The sequence below is a fragment of the Mya arenaria genome, chromosome 8 (genome assembly GCF_026914265.1).
Source record: "Mya arenaria isolate MELC-2E11 chromosome 8, ASM2691426v1".
NCBI classification, from domain to species: Eukaryota; Metazoa; Mollusca; class Bivalvia; order Myida; family Myidae; genus Mya; species Mya arenaria.
In genome coordinates, this window is record NC_069129.1 from 18,202,648 (window position 1) to 18,216,068 (window position 13,421).

Below are 13,421 nucleotides of genomic sequence, written 5' to 3' on the forward strand. Positions count from 1 at the left end.
AGTCGCACTGATGATTGACAAGAGTATAAAAATATTTGAAAGAAAAGATCTAAGATCATGTGATGTAGAGGCGGTTTGGTGTGAGGTCTTCCATGAAAAATGCAACTTCCTTATATGCTCTGTATACATACCCCCATCAAATGAACTTATGCTTAAAAAGTTTACGGAGATAATAGATCAAGCACAAGGGTTTGGAACGCCGTTAATAATACTTGGAGATTTTAATGCTTCACACAAATTTTGGTACGGAAAAAAAGATAATAAACTGGGCATAACACTTCATACATACCTACAAGGAACTCAATTAATGGTCTTAAACAATCAGACACCCACTAGAAATGACAAAGTGATTGACTTATCTATAGTAACTGGCTCCCTGTCACAGAACATCAGCAACTGGAAAGTACAAGAAGAAGCTTACTTAAACACAGATCATAAACTCATAACATTTCAACTGGGTGAAAAAGAGACCTGGAAAGCTGAAGAAAGATGGGATTTTAAAAATGCCAATTGGTTAACCTGGGAAAAAGAAACTTCAGAGAGATTACAGTCATGGATTGAACAACAAACAAACTCAAGTGTGGATGTAATGTATGCATCTCTAGTAGAGACTCTTCTCAGCTGTGCAGAAAATGTGATACCTAAGAAGAAGATTTGTCCACATAGCAAAGGTTATTGGTCACCTGAATTAAATGAGCTCAACAAAAAGTTCAAACAGGCAAAAAGAAAATTCCAGGTAAGGTCAGATCCGGCTAATGAACGTGCAGTTAGTATTTCAAGACAGGCATTCCAGGAAACTATAGAAAAGGCAAAAACTGCATACCTTGACCTACTGACACATGAGCTGGATCCTAGGAAACCAGAGAAGTTTTGGAAAATAATAAACAAACATAGAAGTGATGAATCCAAGTGTGCAGTCCAGCCTATTGTTAAAGAAGACTTATCCTTAGCAGTATCTGATGTGGAGATTTTTCAAGAAATGAAACAAAAATATGGTAAAGAAACACTCGAAGTGAAAGAAAAGTGCCATACACATTACTACCAAATTGAAAATCAAGTTGAAACCATTGAAAATGATGAAAGAATGTCTCTGGTGAGAGATCCACACACAATGGAAAATTCAGACATAACACTTGATGAAGTAGAATCGGTATTAAAAGAATTTGACAAGAACAGTGCACCATGTCCAGAAGAGAGAATTTTTGGGGTAATGTTGAAAAATTGTGGCGAAATACTAAGCAAAAGTCTGCTTTTCTTGTTCCAAAGATGCTGGGAGAGAGGTAAACTGCCAGGCGGTTTTAAAACAGACCCAAAAATTATGCTACCAAAGCCTGGAAAAGAAAACTACAATACAGTTAAATCATACAGACCTATAACTTTAAAAAGCATCATTGGAAAATTACTTGAAAAAATTATAAAAAAGAGACTAACATGGAAACTTGAAACAGAACAAGCAGTGTCAAAATATCAGAATGCATATAGGAAAAATAAGTCTTGTACGCAATCCCTACTACGTATTGTACAAAGCATACAGGAAAACAACAATAAGGGTGAAAAATCAGCATTAGTCATCATGGACTATGAATCATGCTTTGAAAGAGTTTGGAGGGCTGGTCTACTCCAAAAGGCATTCAACAGCAACATTCGTGGAAGACTTTGGATATACTTGAAGGAGTTCATAACCGACAGAAAATACTACCTAAAGGTAAATGACCACAAGTCTCCGTTAATCATTTCTAAAGTAGGCATTCCACAGGGGTCTGTTCTGAGCCCAACACTCTGCAACCTCTACACAAGGGACAGCATGGATGGAGTGACCGGACATCATACAGAATTTGCAGATGATGCCAGCATATGGAACAGTGACAAGTCAATTGAAAACGCCATTGAAAAAACAAATGAAGATCTTCATAAGATTAATATATGGTGTGATCAATGGAACATGAGCATAGCCTCTGAAAAAACTAAGGCAATCCTATTCAAAACTGACATTGAACCCTTTAAGAAGTTGGTTTACAATAATATTCCCATTGAGCTGGTTCAAAACAAAAAATTGCTAGGGGTAACCATAGACAACAACTTGTCATTCAACACCCACATTCATGAGAAGTCAATGGCTGGCTACAGGGCACTAAAAGGACTTGATTGTTTCACAAGTAAATACAGAGGTTGCACACAGACTACATATATGAAACTCTACAAAGCCTTGGTCTTGCCAATTTTGGACTTTGGCTTACCTGTACTGGTCACTCAAACTGACCAATGCATACGCGCATTTGAACCGGTCCAACGCAGCGCCATGTTAAAAGCTAGTGGATGTTTACCAAGTACAAGCACAGAATCATTGGAACTATTAACAAATACCCTACCAATGAACATTCACATTAAGTTGAGACAAGCAGAGGAACTGGTCAGAATTGTAGCCAAAAGAGATGAAGATCCACTGAAAGCAGACTTTAACAAGTGGATGTCAAATAGGTCAAGTTTTAGAGGGAAACCTACAACATTTGCGCTTCTAATGTGCCGCTACACAGAACTCAAAGACAAAATCAAGCTAGAAAATATAGAGAAGGAATTTGAGTACAACGTGAAGTACATTGGTCTTTCTAGGACACGCGAAAAGGTTAACTTCGAACAATTCACTGTGGATAAGGAAACCCAGACAGCAAATATAGCACACATACTAGATGCTACATCTGGAGGAGACATCCTAGTGTTTACAGACGGCTCTTCACTGGGTAACCCAGGCCCTACCGGTGCGGGTGCTGCCATCTATCTTGAAGGATACAAGACAAATCCAGTTTTGTTAAATAAGGGCGTGTCAAAACTTGGCAACAACTTTTCTGGCGAAATGGCGGGTATTGAACTTTCACTGGACTTCCTAACAGCTACAACACCACAAAGAAAAAACATTCACATATTCACAGACTGCCAGGGAGCAATATCAACAGCATTTTCAAGAGAGATTCCCAAGAACAAAATTGAAACCGTTTTTAACATTAAAACATCTGTAACAAGTTTAGAGGACAATGGTAATACACTCCATGTGCACTGGATACCTGGCCATAAAAACATAGAGGGAAATGAGCTGGCTGACGAGCAGGCAAAAAAAGGGGCTAAGAAGGCAGCAGAATTTGATGAAGCAGAATTCGATGATGAAAAGAAAGATGCAGGTGAAGTCATGCAAATGATGAAAAGAAAAGCAATTAATGAAAAATGGTCAGCCCAATACCGTAACTCTGAGAGGTCTTCCGCCATACATGACATCTTTGTCACACCCGGGGTAAGAAACTGCGTTGGTGAAAAGAAAAGAAAATGTTTCAGCCAAATCAACCAACTCCTAAGTGGTCACACCCGGCTGAAAGATCACTGGGCAAAACAGACACCAGACCAAACAGACAACTGTTGCAGTGTCTGCCAAGTTCCTGAAACCATAGACCACTTCTTATTCCACTGTAAAAAGTATGATGAAGCTAGAAGAGGACTGGAAGAAAGAACTATGCAAATACTATACAGATATTGCATACCCAAAGTAGCAATTACGTTGGGGTTATTAGCGGGTGAAATAGAAGAAATAACGAATACCTGTGCGAAAGAAGAACTGATGGATTCATTAAGCTTATATCTGTCAGAAACAAACAGGCTATATATTTTTAAATTTTATAAAAAATAACAAACAAAAAAAAATTCCTTTTTAAAAAACACACAACTTTCCAAAATTCGATGAGTCCAAAAAAAAAAAGTAACAAGAGTTCAAGTACATAGAATAAAGCACCAAGATGATATCGGCAAAAATATTCGATATAGTACATCGAGACCATAGGCGACGACGACGCCATAATTCGACAAACAACAACAACAATACCACATTTTCGATTGATAATTTGATTGATTTTATCCAGTTCCCATTTTCCGTTATCATTTAGTTAGCAGAATACAATATTCCAGTGTTTGTTTGTGTGAAAATGGAAGTTATACGTTTTTGTTGAGAAAAGACAAAAGTTATTAACTATCCTAATATTTCGACGATCTTATTTCGGACATGTGCCTTAGATGAACTTCAAATTTCATGTTACTGTTTTACTGTGTGCGTATTTTATCATGTATTAAAGTCTGTCAATGTTACTTATGAAAAATTGAAATACAGTTTAAGATCAATCTTGTGCAATATCATACATGAGAGAATAGTGTTGCTGCTGTAACGGTCCGCTGTAAGTGGCGGATGTACGTTCATAATAATGTAATAGTCCGCTGTAGGCGGCGGATGTGCGTTCATAGTATAACATTCCGGTATAGACGGATGTATGTTCATAGTACATATGTTTACTTGGTTGGTAATATGCAAATTTGCAAAGCCCGGGTTCTATGTGGATAGAGAATTTACTGTATATAAAGACCAGCGGACCCCTTCAGTGTCGAGCATGCTTTTCCCTGAAGGTATCTGTTGGCCTTCTTTGACATCGCACATTACTGTGCTATTTCCCTGTTGAACAAGTAATATTTTTCTTTATACAATTCACAGGCTGCATGGCGACTGTGAACAGCTATCGAGGGGGTGGGAACCTAGCTAGGACCATCTACAATCGCATGCTGGAGGATCAGAAACACAAGACTGACAACCATCACTATGTAGGCTTTACTAGTAGGATAATTACATATAGCGGAAGGTACAGCCCATCCCAGATATGGCCTAGTCCACACAAAATTGCTGTCAACAAGTCTTTTGACGAATAATTGACTATGATTGACTTGTTACAGGGATGCATAAGAAATGTCAAAATAATAAAAAAAAGTATCCCTAATAGCTCATTATTGTAGCTAAGATATGGCCCAGATGATACAGCTCATAATGGGAGTCAATTGTTAATACTGCCCAGATTGGCGGACCATATGGCCAGTATATATGAGTGATACAGCCCAGATTGAAAGAATATCAGTATTTGGCCCAAACAATGAGGTACTATACTGGGCAGTCAGAGCCTTCTATCTAGTGATTTTTGGGCCTCATTCCCCACCTTAAAAAGTACATATTTTTCTTATAAGATACACTCAACTGGGCAGTGTGGTTCACCGATCTAGGAAATATGGTTCCACCAATCTAAATTTGTGTCCTAAGGTAGTGATGGTGCAAAAGAATATAATCAAAAAATTGTTATCAACATAAACCATAATCCATTATGATCATCCAGAATAATTTTTCATAAAACATTGTAACTGAAACAAATATATAATACATACATGTGTATAATATTGTTTATTGAGGGTATAAATATACAAAAAAATAATTCCTTACCGTTATTTAAAATTATTATTGTGTCTTATAATATCTTGGTTCTAAAATTTTAGATAGAGAAGTTGATGAAATAAACATATAGATTATATTTTCATTCCAATATTTAGTGCTGAATTTAGGCAATGAATTGTACTAAAGTACATTTTTGGCTGAAGAATATTTTCCCGTGGAATCTAGACCAAAAGTTTTAATCAACATATTCAATGAGTTTTAAAATGTGTAAAAACATATAATTATCATTTTCATAATCTTTTGAACAAGTTAGACTGAGATTGAGTTTTGACTGAAGCATTTTCATATTGGGACCTGAGACGCTTTGGGGATGGGAAATATTTTCTGGATACTATATATTAAATAACAACTTTGAAATGAATAATGAAAGAAATTCTAAGAATTCCATAGTTTCATACATGAGTATTTATAACTGTTTACCAGAACATACAACTGTTGTGATAACTTTTTCATTAGGCACTAGACATAATCTTTTTTCAGTGGTATTCAGTTGACCATAGTAGGCTTCCTGAGTGGATGTGTGATCACTTTGTTCAACTGTCCGAGGACTCCGAGACGCGAGATTTCCTTGAAAACTGCTATGAGAAGTCAGACTGGGTCGTAACTCAAATCTACCATTCACTTGCCAAGGCTTTCCTCAGCTGGTTTATGGAAACGACATCCATCAATGGGTTTGTTAGAGTGTCATGTATCCCATGTAGAAAAGTTCCAAAGTTTCAGTCATCTAAATTAGACTTTTGGATGAACAAGCCCGAAGTCTTATACTATTGCTTGGCATCAATTATTTTAACAAGCCCTGCTATATAAAATTCAGAATTTGAGCAAGCCTGAAGACATTTTACCAGTGCAGGGTTTGCGGGCTTGTGATAATTTTGACCACTGAAGTTTAGATGTACAATACCATAATTGTTATCTTTTATAACGGGTGCTTTTAGTTTATAGACCCCTAGGCTGCTCAAATACAATACTTTATATTAAAGTTTAAATCTTTACGAATTAAAGGAAAAAAATGTTGCTAATGTATGTTAGTCAAAAAACTACTTTTCATATGATTGGTAATAATTAGGCGCCTTATAAATGTGACTGGACAGTTTTAATCTTTACTACTGATATACTTGTATGATCATTCTGAATTATTTTGAATAAGTGTTATCGAAACTAGTGTAATAGTTCAAATATTTATCAGCAATAGCCACTAGAATACGTATTAAATTGGTTGGCATTGTATTGTTTGATCCGAACTTGCAGGTTGCTAGGGCGAGGGTCCATGTTTGTGTTTTCCCGATCCCATTTCCAACAACTGCTGGGGGTTTCAGCTGACTGGAGGGCTAGCAACTTGCTGGATCTTGGTAAGCTGAATAATTGGGGTCTGTTTATATGTAGGACTCAGATATATATAGGCCAGCCCCACAGCCTTTGGCAATCCCACAAACAAGCCCAAAGTGTGTTCCGTTATGCAAACAAGGCAGCAACCTCCACTTGTTGTCATCTTTCACAATGACATGTGTCTTTCAGCCTGTGGAGTAACGTCAAAAACTGTGATAAACCATTACTTTGGAAACTTGAGAAACCACTTTTGATGGAAGAACAATAAAAAAACACTCATACTTTTTTGATCTGGTTTACACTGGTACAAGTTGTGTTGGTAGTTTTTTGCCAGTTTCAAATGGTGCTTCAATCAATCATGATTAGAATCTGTTTGTTATAAATAGTGTGGCCAAAATGGTTCATTTTAATCTTTAATTGGCTGAATTTGAGGCATTGGCCATTTTTGTGTGGTTTAGCCTTGTCTATGGGGCTGGCCATAGATCGGAGTCTTAAACATATACTTTCAAAAAAATAAATTATGAAATGTTGTTGGACGTCCTTTGATTTTTTGATTATTTGAATTTTCATAGTTTAGTATTTGCCTGCATAATAAATCTATACTGTTCGAATATTATAATAGTAAAACCAGTTTTCTTTTGAAATAATCAAGTAATATTTAATATTATCAGAAAAACTGATAATTCAATATATTGCTATACATTTTCATGCCTTTGGTTGCATGGCAACAGTATTATTCACCCAAGCTTTTTAAATATGCTTGGTTGTTTTAATTGATTGACCTTGTTCTTCCAGGCGCAGGAGATGGGAAGGTGACAGAGAAGATGGCCTCATTTTTCTCCAAGGTTTATGTAACTGAAACATCTCCCACCATGGTCAGCAGGCTTCAGGAAAAACAATACAGGTAGGTACCAGCAGCTAATTCTTTATGCTTCCCAATCCTCATCAATGATTTTTGCCAGAAAAGGAAACATATAGGTATTACTTTTGGCATCTGTGATGGCTACATCGTCAGCATCAGCAAAACCATGTGCATGTAATATTTATGATCCAGTTATGTCGAAACTTGGCGACAGGCACTGTGTTTGTGGGCACAAAGCCTCAGACAATTATATGGGATGAATTGCCTTAGTATTTTCAGAGTTACTCTTTTTACAGTAGTTGTTTTATTACTCGTACAGATAATAGCTTTGATCACGAGATAAATCACTCAAACTTCACAACAGTTATTCCCCTTTTACATTAAAATAAAGTTGGCTTACGTTTGGATTGGGTATGGAAATAAAATTAAGCTCTCAGATTATTAAAAAGTTTAAATCCTTTTACATTAAAATTCATTTTATACTAATGGTTTTGATGGACGCTTCTAACAGGCGACTTACCCAAATTCGTGGAATTCTAGTTTTGAATGTTTTCCCATTTCAAAACAATTCGGGCCTGGAGTTCTTACAAATGATCAATGGGACAACGGCTTGTTGCAGTATTATGTGAAATCATGACCAGTGATATTTTTTGGAATCATTTTTACTGCCTGTGCCTTGCAAATTGGGAAAAAAGTTGACTGTGAATACAAAATCAGGCCAAAATAGCTAATATAATGGCAAATGTACATGTTTTAACTTTTTTTATGAATACATTATGCTGTTAAAAAGTAGTGTTGTCAAGATGCTGTTTATATTTCAAGAAAATCATTGCTTTTTTATTCATGAATGTAATATGCAGTTATCAAATTGGGAAAACAAATTTGGGAAAAAGGGACAGTTTTTCGCAAGGGTCTTTAGAAGGCAGTAAATTGCACCAAAAAAAATCACTGAATTGACTGTACCTGCTAGACAGTTGTTTTCCACCAATGCGCATAAACTGTAGTAATACTTTTGACATTCCAGAGTTCTTGGAATTGATCAATGGGACAATGGCTCATTGCAATATGATGTGATATCGTGCCTTAACCTGCTGGACAGGTGTGATCGACCTATGAGCATCCTGCGCTCCATGAGAAGGGTCCTTGCCCCTGGGGGCAGGGTCATAGTTGCTGTTGTCATTCCCTTTAGTCCCTTTGTGGAGTTTGGTTAGTAAATGTGTATATGTTTGTTTTCTTAGGTCGCCTGCAAATCATGGCAGACACATATTGTCATAAATTGTTGCACCAAACTTTTATTTCTAATCAAGAACCTGTTAATAGTTGGTTTTAGAGTCTTCTCACTGCTGGTATGCACATTGGTCAATGTCAGTATGTTAAGGTCATGGGGATGTTTAGTAGTATATTTTTATAGTTTAATCAGTAACTTTTAAATGTAAACTTCAAATTTTGTATGCTCATTTGTCATTTGGAGCCACTTGGTCAATGGTCAAGGGGCAGTATTTAATAAACAACTTAGATTGACCTTAAATTTAAGATAAGAAACAAAGTGTTTTGATTGGCCTGTATATTAAGCTGACCAATAAGCTGAATAGAATCACTGGGGCATGTCTAAGGATAAGATCAATATTGAATACTGGCCAAAGTCGCGTTGACCATCAAAACAATAAATTTATTGAAGCATCCTAACATTAAAATGTGCTTTTCTGAGTCAGAATATGTGTCTAGGTTTTTTTTTAAAACTGTGTCTACATGTTGCTTATAATCAGCTGATGACCACATATTGATTTTGAGGTCAGAAGGTCAAAGTTTGTGATAACCTTGACTACAAGAATCCAGTTTCAATTCTACTTATCTAGTACACTGGATCTTAGTCTTGAAAAACATGGAAGCAATACAGATAATGACCAGTAGATGACCCTCATTTATGTTGAGATCAAAGGTCACAGTTGTGGTGTCTTTTAATGACTTTATTCATTAATAATAGTTTCGCTTGATAAAATAAATCTTTAAACACACTTAAACTTAGAAATACTTATCATGTGCAGATGACCCTTAAAGTTTCGAGGTCAAGGTCAAAGTAACCTGTTTGACATTAAAATTGATATGAATTTTAGTTTGACAATGAAGAGCTCCTCTGACAGGTGACATAATTGCAGAATTTTGTAGTCTTATTTATTTATTCTAATGGCTGTTCAGCAAGTATGAACGGACACGTTTCTAGAACAAGATTAAAACAATTTTAATTTCTAGTATTTGCTGCCATTCTACCCTTCTTTTGTCATGAAACTTTACAAATGCTTTTCTTTAACAGGTTCATCAAACAACAAGCCTACAGAGAGGTTAAACATTGATGGTGCTACATTTGAGGCCCAGTGTGAGAGCATGGTTCGCGACGTCTTCCGGCCGGCTGGGTTTTCCCTTCTCCACTTTTCCCGCGTCCCATACCTCTGTGAGGGGGATCTACATTCCAGTTTTTATGTGCTTAATGATACCGTGTTTGTGTTGACTGCAGACGATCATGGTTGAGTTTGGCAGTTTTAATTTTATTATGCATTCGACCTATCTAAAGTTATTAAAATACTTATGGTTTGTGTTTTATACAGAATAATTCCTGTGTAGTGAAACAGCATTACTAAGACACTAACTGGACATGGGGTATAACTGTTTAAGTGAATACCCATTTAAGGTGGAACTGCTGACATTTCTCAATATATTTTAATGCCATTTTTATGTGCAAGAGATCATGATAAATTATCTTAAGAAGTGCAATGTTGTGCAACTGTTTGTTCTCTTTTATGAAACATTCAGGAATAAAAAAATGACATAGGGTCTAACTGCTAATATTTGTCAATCTGGAAAGATAGACGGGTGTTCTGTTTGAGCAGGAGGGATTCCAAAAATGGTAGAGGGGCTTAACAACCTTTTGAAATTCAAAGTCATTTATATTTATTTCAAGGTACTTCCTTCTGTTTATGACAACAAAACAATCTTGACAACTGTTCAATAATCAAGTAAAAAAGTCATTTACATTTATTTCAAGGTACTTCCTTCTGTTTAAGGCAACTAAACAATCTTAACAACTGTTCGATAATCAAGTGAAAAAGTCATTTACATTTATTTCAAGGTACTTCCTTCTGTTTAAGGCAACTAAACAATCTTAACAACTGTTCGATAATCAAGTAAAAAAAGCCATTTACATTTATTTCAAGGTACTTCCTTCTGTTTAAGGCAACTAAACAATCTTAACAACTGTTCGATAATCAAGTAAAAAAGTCATTTACATTTATTTCCAAGGTACTTCCTTGTGTGACAACTAAACAATGTTAACAACTGTTCGATAATCAAGTAAAAAAGTCATTTACATTTATTTCCAAGGTACTTCCTTGTGTGACAACAAAACAATGTTAACAACTGTTCGATAATCAAGTAAAAAAGTCATTAATAATTATTTCAAGGTACTTCCTTCTGTTCATGACAAAACAATCTTAACAACTGTTCAATAATCAAGAGAGAAAGTCATTTATATCTTATTCAAGGTACTTTCTTGTGTGACAACAAAACAATCTTTACAACTTTTGATAATCAAGTGAAAAAGTCATATATATTTATTTCAAGGTACTTTCTTCTGTTTAAGATGCAAATGTCACAGCAAAACAATCTTTACAACTGTTTGATAGTCAAGTAAAGCTGAGGATTAATCAAACAGTGGACAATTTCAGGCATGTGATTCTGTATTAACTAAATATAGTTTGCATTGTTCAAATACAGGCTTTCAAGTGACCAATATAAAAAGATAGGGATATAAATAGGGATAAAAAGTAGGCAAATCTTTTTGAAAGGTAGGGTAAAATAGGGATATTAAGAGCAAAAAGCAAAAAGTAGTGATAATAGGGCTCTTTTTTGGATGAAAATAAATGACTACAAAATCTATTCATCAATTGTGATGTACATGTAGTGAACTTTGCTTAAAAACCAGTGCTTCAAGAAGGATTCAGCCACAGGACGAGGAGATGAAACTGGAATTGGTGTCTCCAACTTGTCAACACACATGTACGCCACTTAATCCCATCATAGAACCCCTCTTGCAGCAATGGAGACCTACTGCATCAAACTAATCCTTCAAAATGCTAGAAATGCCTTCTTATTAAAATCAAGATTTAAATGATCTCAATTAATGCATTTAGTTAAAACTTTTCTATTATTTCTCAAACCATTTTTACAAAAAAGTAGGGATATTAGGGCTTTTTCAAGAAAAAGTAGGAAAAGAAGAACCCGCTTGAAAGCCTAAAAATGCGTAAAAAGTTAATATTCTTTAAAAAACAAAAGCCAGCAATTTCATGTTCAAGATAAGTTGTAGATTTGTTACAAAATATTTCTAGAAATGACATTTAAGATGTTTATTCCCCTTTTCAATTTTGCCCTAAAAATAAATTGGCTTGTTTTTGTTTGACTTTGTTTTTAACATTCAAGGGAATGGTATGAACAATAATTTATTACAAAAAAACACACACACACACGCACGCACACACACATTTATTCATGTGAATTCAAGTTCTCAGATTTTTATTAAAAAAGTTTAAATTACCTGTCAAATGATTTAAATGTTTACCCTGTAAACAATATTTATAAAATAATAAATAAAATCATAAAAAAAAATGAAATGCAAACTAGTAAACAGGTGAAACAACATGCAGCCATGAGCATGCTTATGGAGTGTAATACTTATTACTCTTCTATCTAAAACAATTGGTAGCTATTAAAAGCATTTGTAACAAAGTTTCTAACTTTTAACACATAATTTACATGCACAATCTGTTCCAAATCGAAAAGTTATCAAAGAGTAAAATATCAATTAGGCTTGTGTATCATTTTTAGCACATAATATACATGCAAAATTTGTTCCAAGTCAAAATGACGTCAATCAGGCTGGTGTAACATTCTTAATCAACATCCATGTAACAAGAGCACCTCTCTTTCAACATGGCAATCATGGTCTCCACCTCACCAATACCTGAAACAATCAGTTTGTTTGTTTTCATTGCCTAATAATGTCTGTTTACCAAAGCAGATACTTTAATTAAGACAGATTTTAAAATAACTTGCCACACGTGTTCGGCTGATGTGTCAGGTGCACAATCCCTTTCCCTACCTTTAAGGTCAAGGTCACACTTAGTGAGGAATGCTGCATATACAAACATATGTACTGTATAGGTTGTCATGTCCGTGCTTTAACTTTGTCTTGTATGGACAGATTTTAAAATAACTTACCACATGTGTTTGACATAACAATATGACGTGTCACATGCCACCCTGTGTCCCTACCTCCAAGGTCAAGGTCATACTTAGTGTTTGTTAACTATGGAATGCTGCTTTTAACAACATAGAGTATAGATGGTTGTGCCTGGGCTGTTTAATACTTTCTCTTGTAAGAACAGATTTTAAAATAGCATGCCACACATCTTTAACATATCAAGATGACTTGTCAGGTGCAACACCTGTGTCCTTACCTCCAAGTCACACTTGCTGTTTGTTCACAATGGAAAACTGCACATAAGGATGTTGAGTATTATATAGGTGGTTGTGTCTGGGCTGTAACTTTTCTTGTATTGTCAGATTTAAAATAACTTACCTGGTGTGTTTGAGATACCAAGCTGACGTGTCGCATGCAAGACCATACAAGCCTGATGAAACAATTAAGAAGTAAATTTGTTGTGACCTTAATCTAAAATTAATTCACTTAAGCTTACGTGTGCGAAGGCTGTTACTTGAGGAGACACTACCAGCCATTGCCCCGAGTACATCGGAGCGCATCTGCTGTATTTTCAGTACGAGCGCTTCAAGGGGCCATATCTCTGCAGCTGTAAAGTTGAAGGTAATATTTATATACCATTATAAATAATGTTTTTATTGAATTATTTTCACAGCCTG

General features: G+C 35.5%; 1 protein-coding gene and 1 long non-coding RNA gene across 2 annotated transcripts; one reads left to right on the forward strand and one right to left on the reverse strand.

Moving 5' to 3' along the window:
• Positions 1-307: 307 nt before the first annotated feature.
• Positions 308-10,320, forward strand: LOC128244019 (uncharacterized). Its single transcript, XM_052962037.1, has 8 exons — positions 308-1,207; positions 1,600-1,705; positions 4,523-4,629; positions 5,786-5,976; positions 6,554-6,654; positions 7,427-7,535; positions 8,518-8,699; positions 9,805-10,320. Exons 1-8 carry the CDS (start codon positions 308-310, stop codon positions 10,017-10,019), a joined length of 1,911 nt encoding a protein of 636 aa, XP_052817997.1. The 3' UTR covers positions 10,020-10,320.
• Positions 10,321-10,422: 102 nt separating this feature from the next.
• LOC128243648 (uncharacterized) lies at positions 10,423-13,347 on the reverse strand. The gene is made up of 2 exons (XR_008262874.1): positions 13,241-13,347; positions 10,423-12,504 (listed from the first exon to the last, which is right to left on the reverse strand). It is a non-coding gene; the product is annotated as an uncharacterized LOC128243648 (long non-coding RNA).
• Between the last annotated feature and the right edge of the window lie 74 nt (positions 13,348-13,421).

Excerpts from the sequence above, each read along its gene's own strand:
- LOC128244019 (XM_052962037.1), top strand. The coding sequence starts at position 308 with ATGGTCTTAAACAATCAGACACCCACTAGAAATGACAAAGTGATTGAC. Across the intron at positions 4,630-5,785 it reads AGACTGACAACCATCACTAT|TGGTATTCAGTTGACCATAG; the intron begins GTAGGCTTTACT and ends ATCTTTTTTCAG. Across the intron at positions 6,655-7,426 it reads TAGCAACTTGCTGGATCTTG|GCGCAGGAGATGGGAAGGTG; the intron begins GTAAGCTGAATA and ends TTGTTCTTCCAG.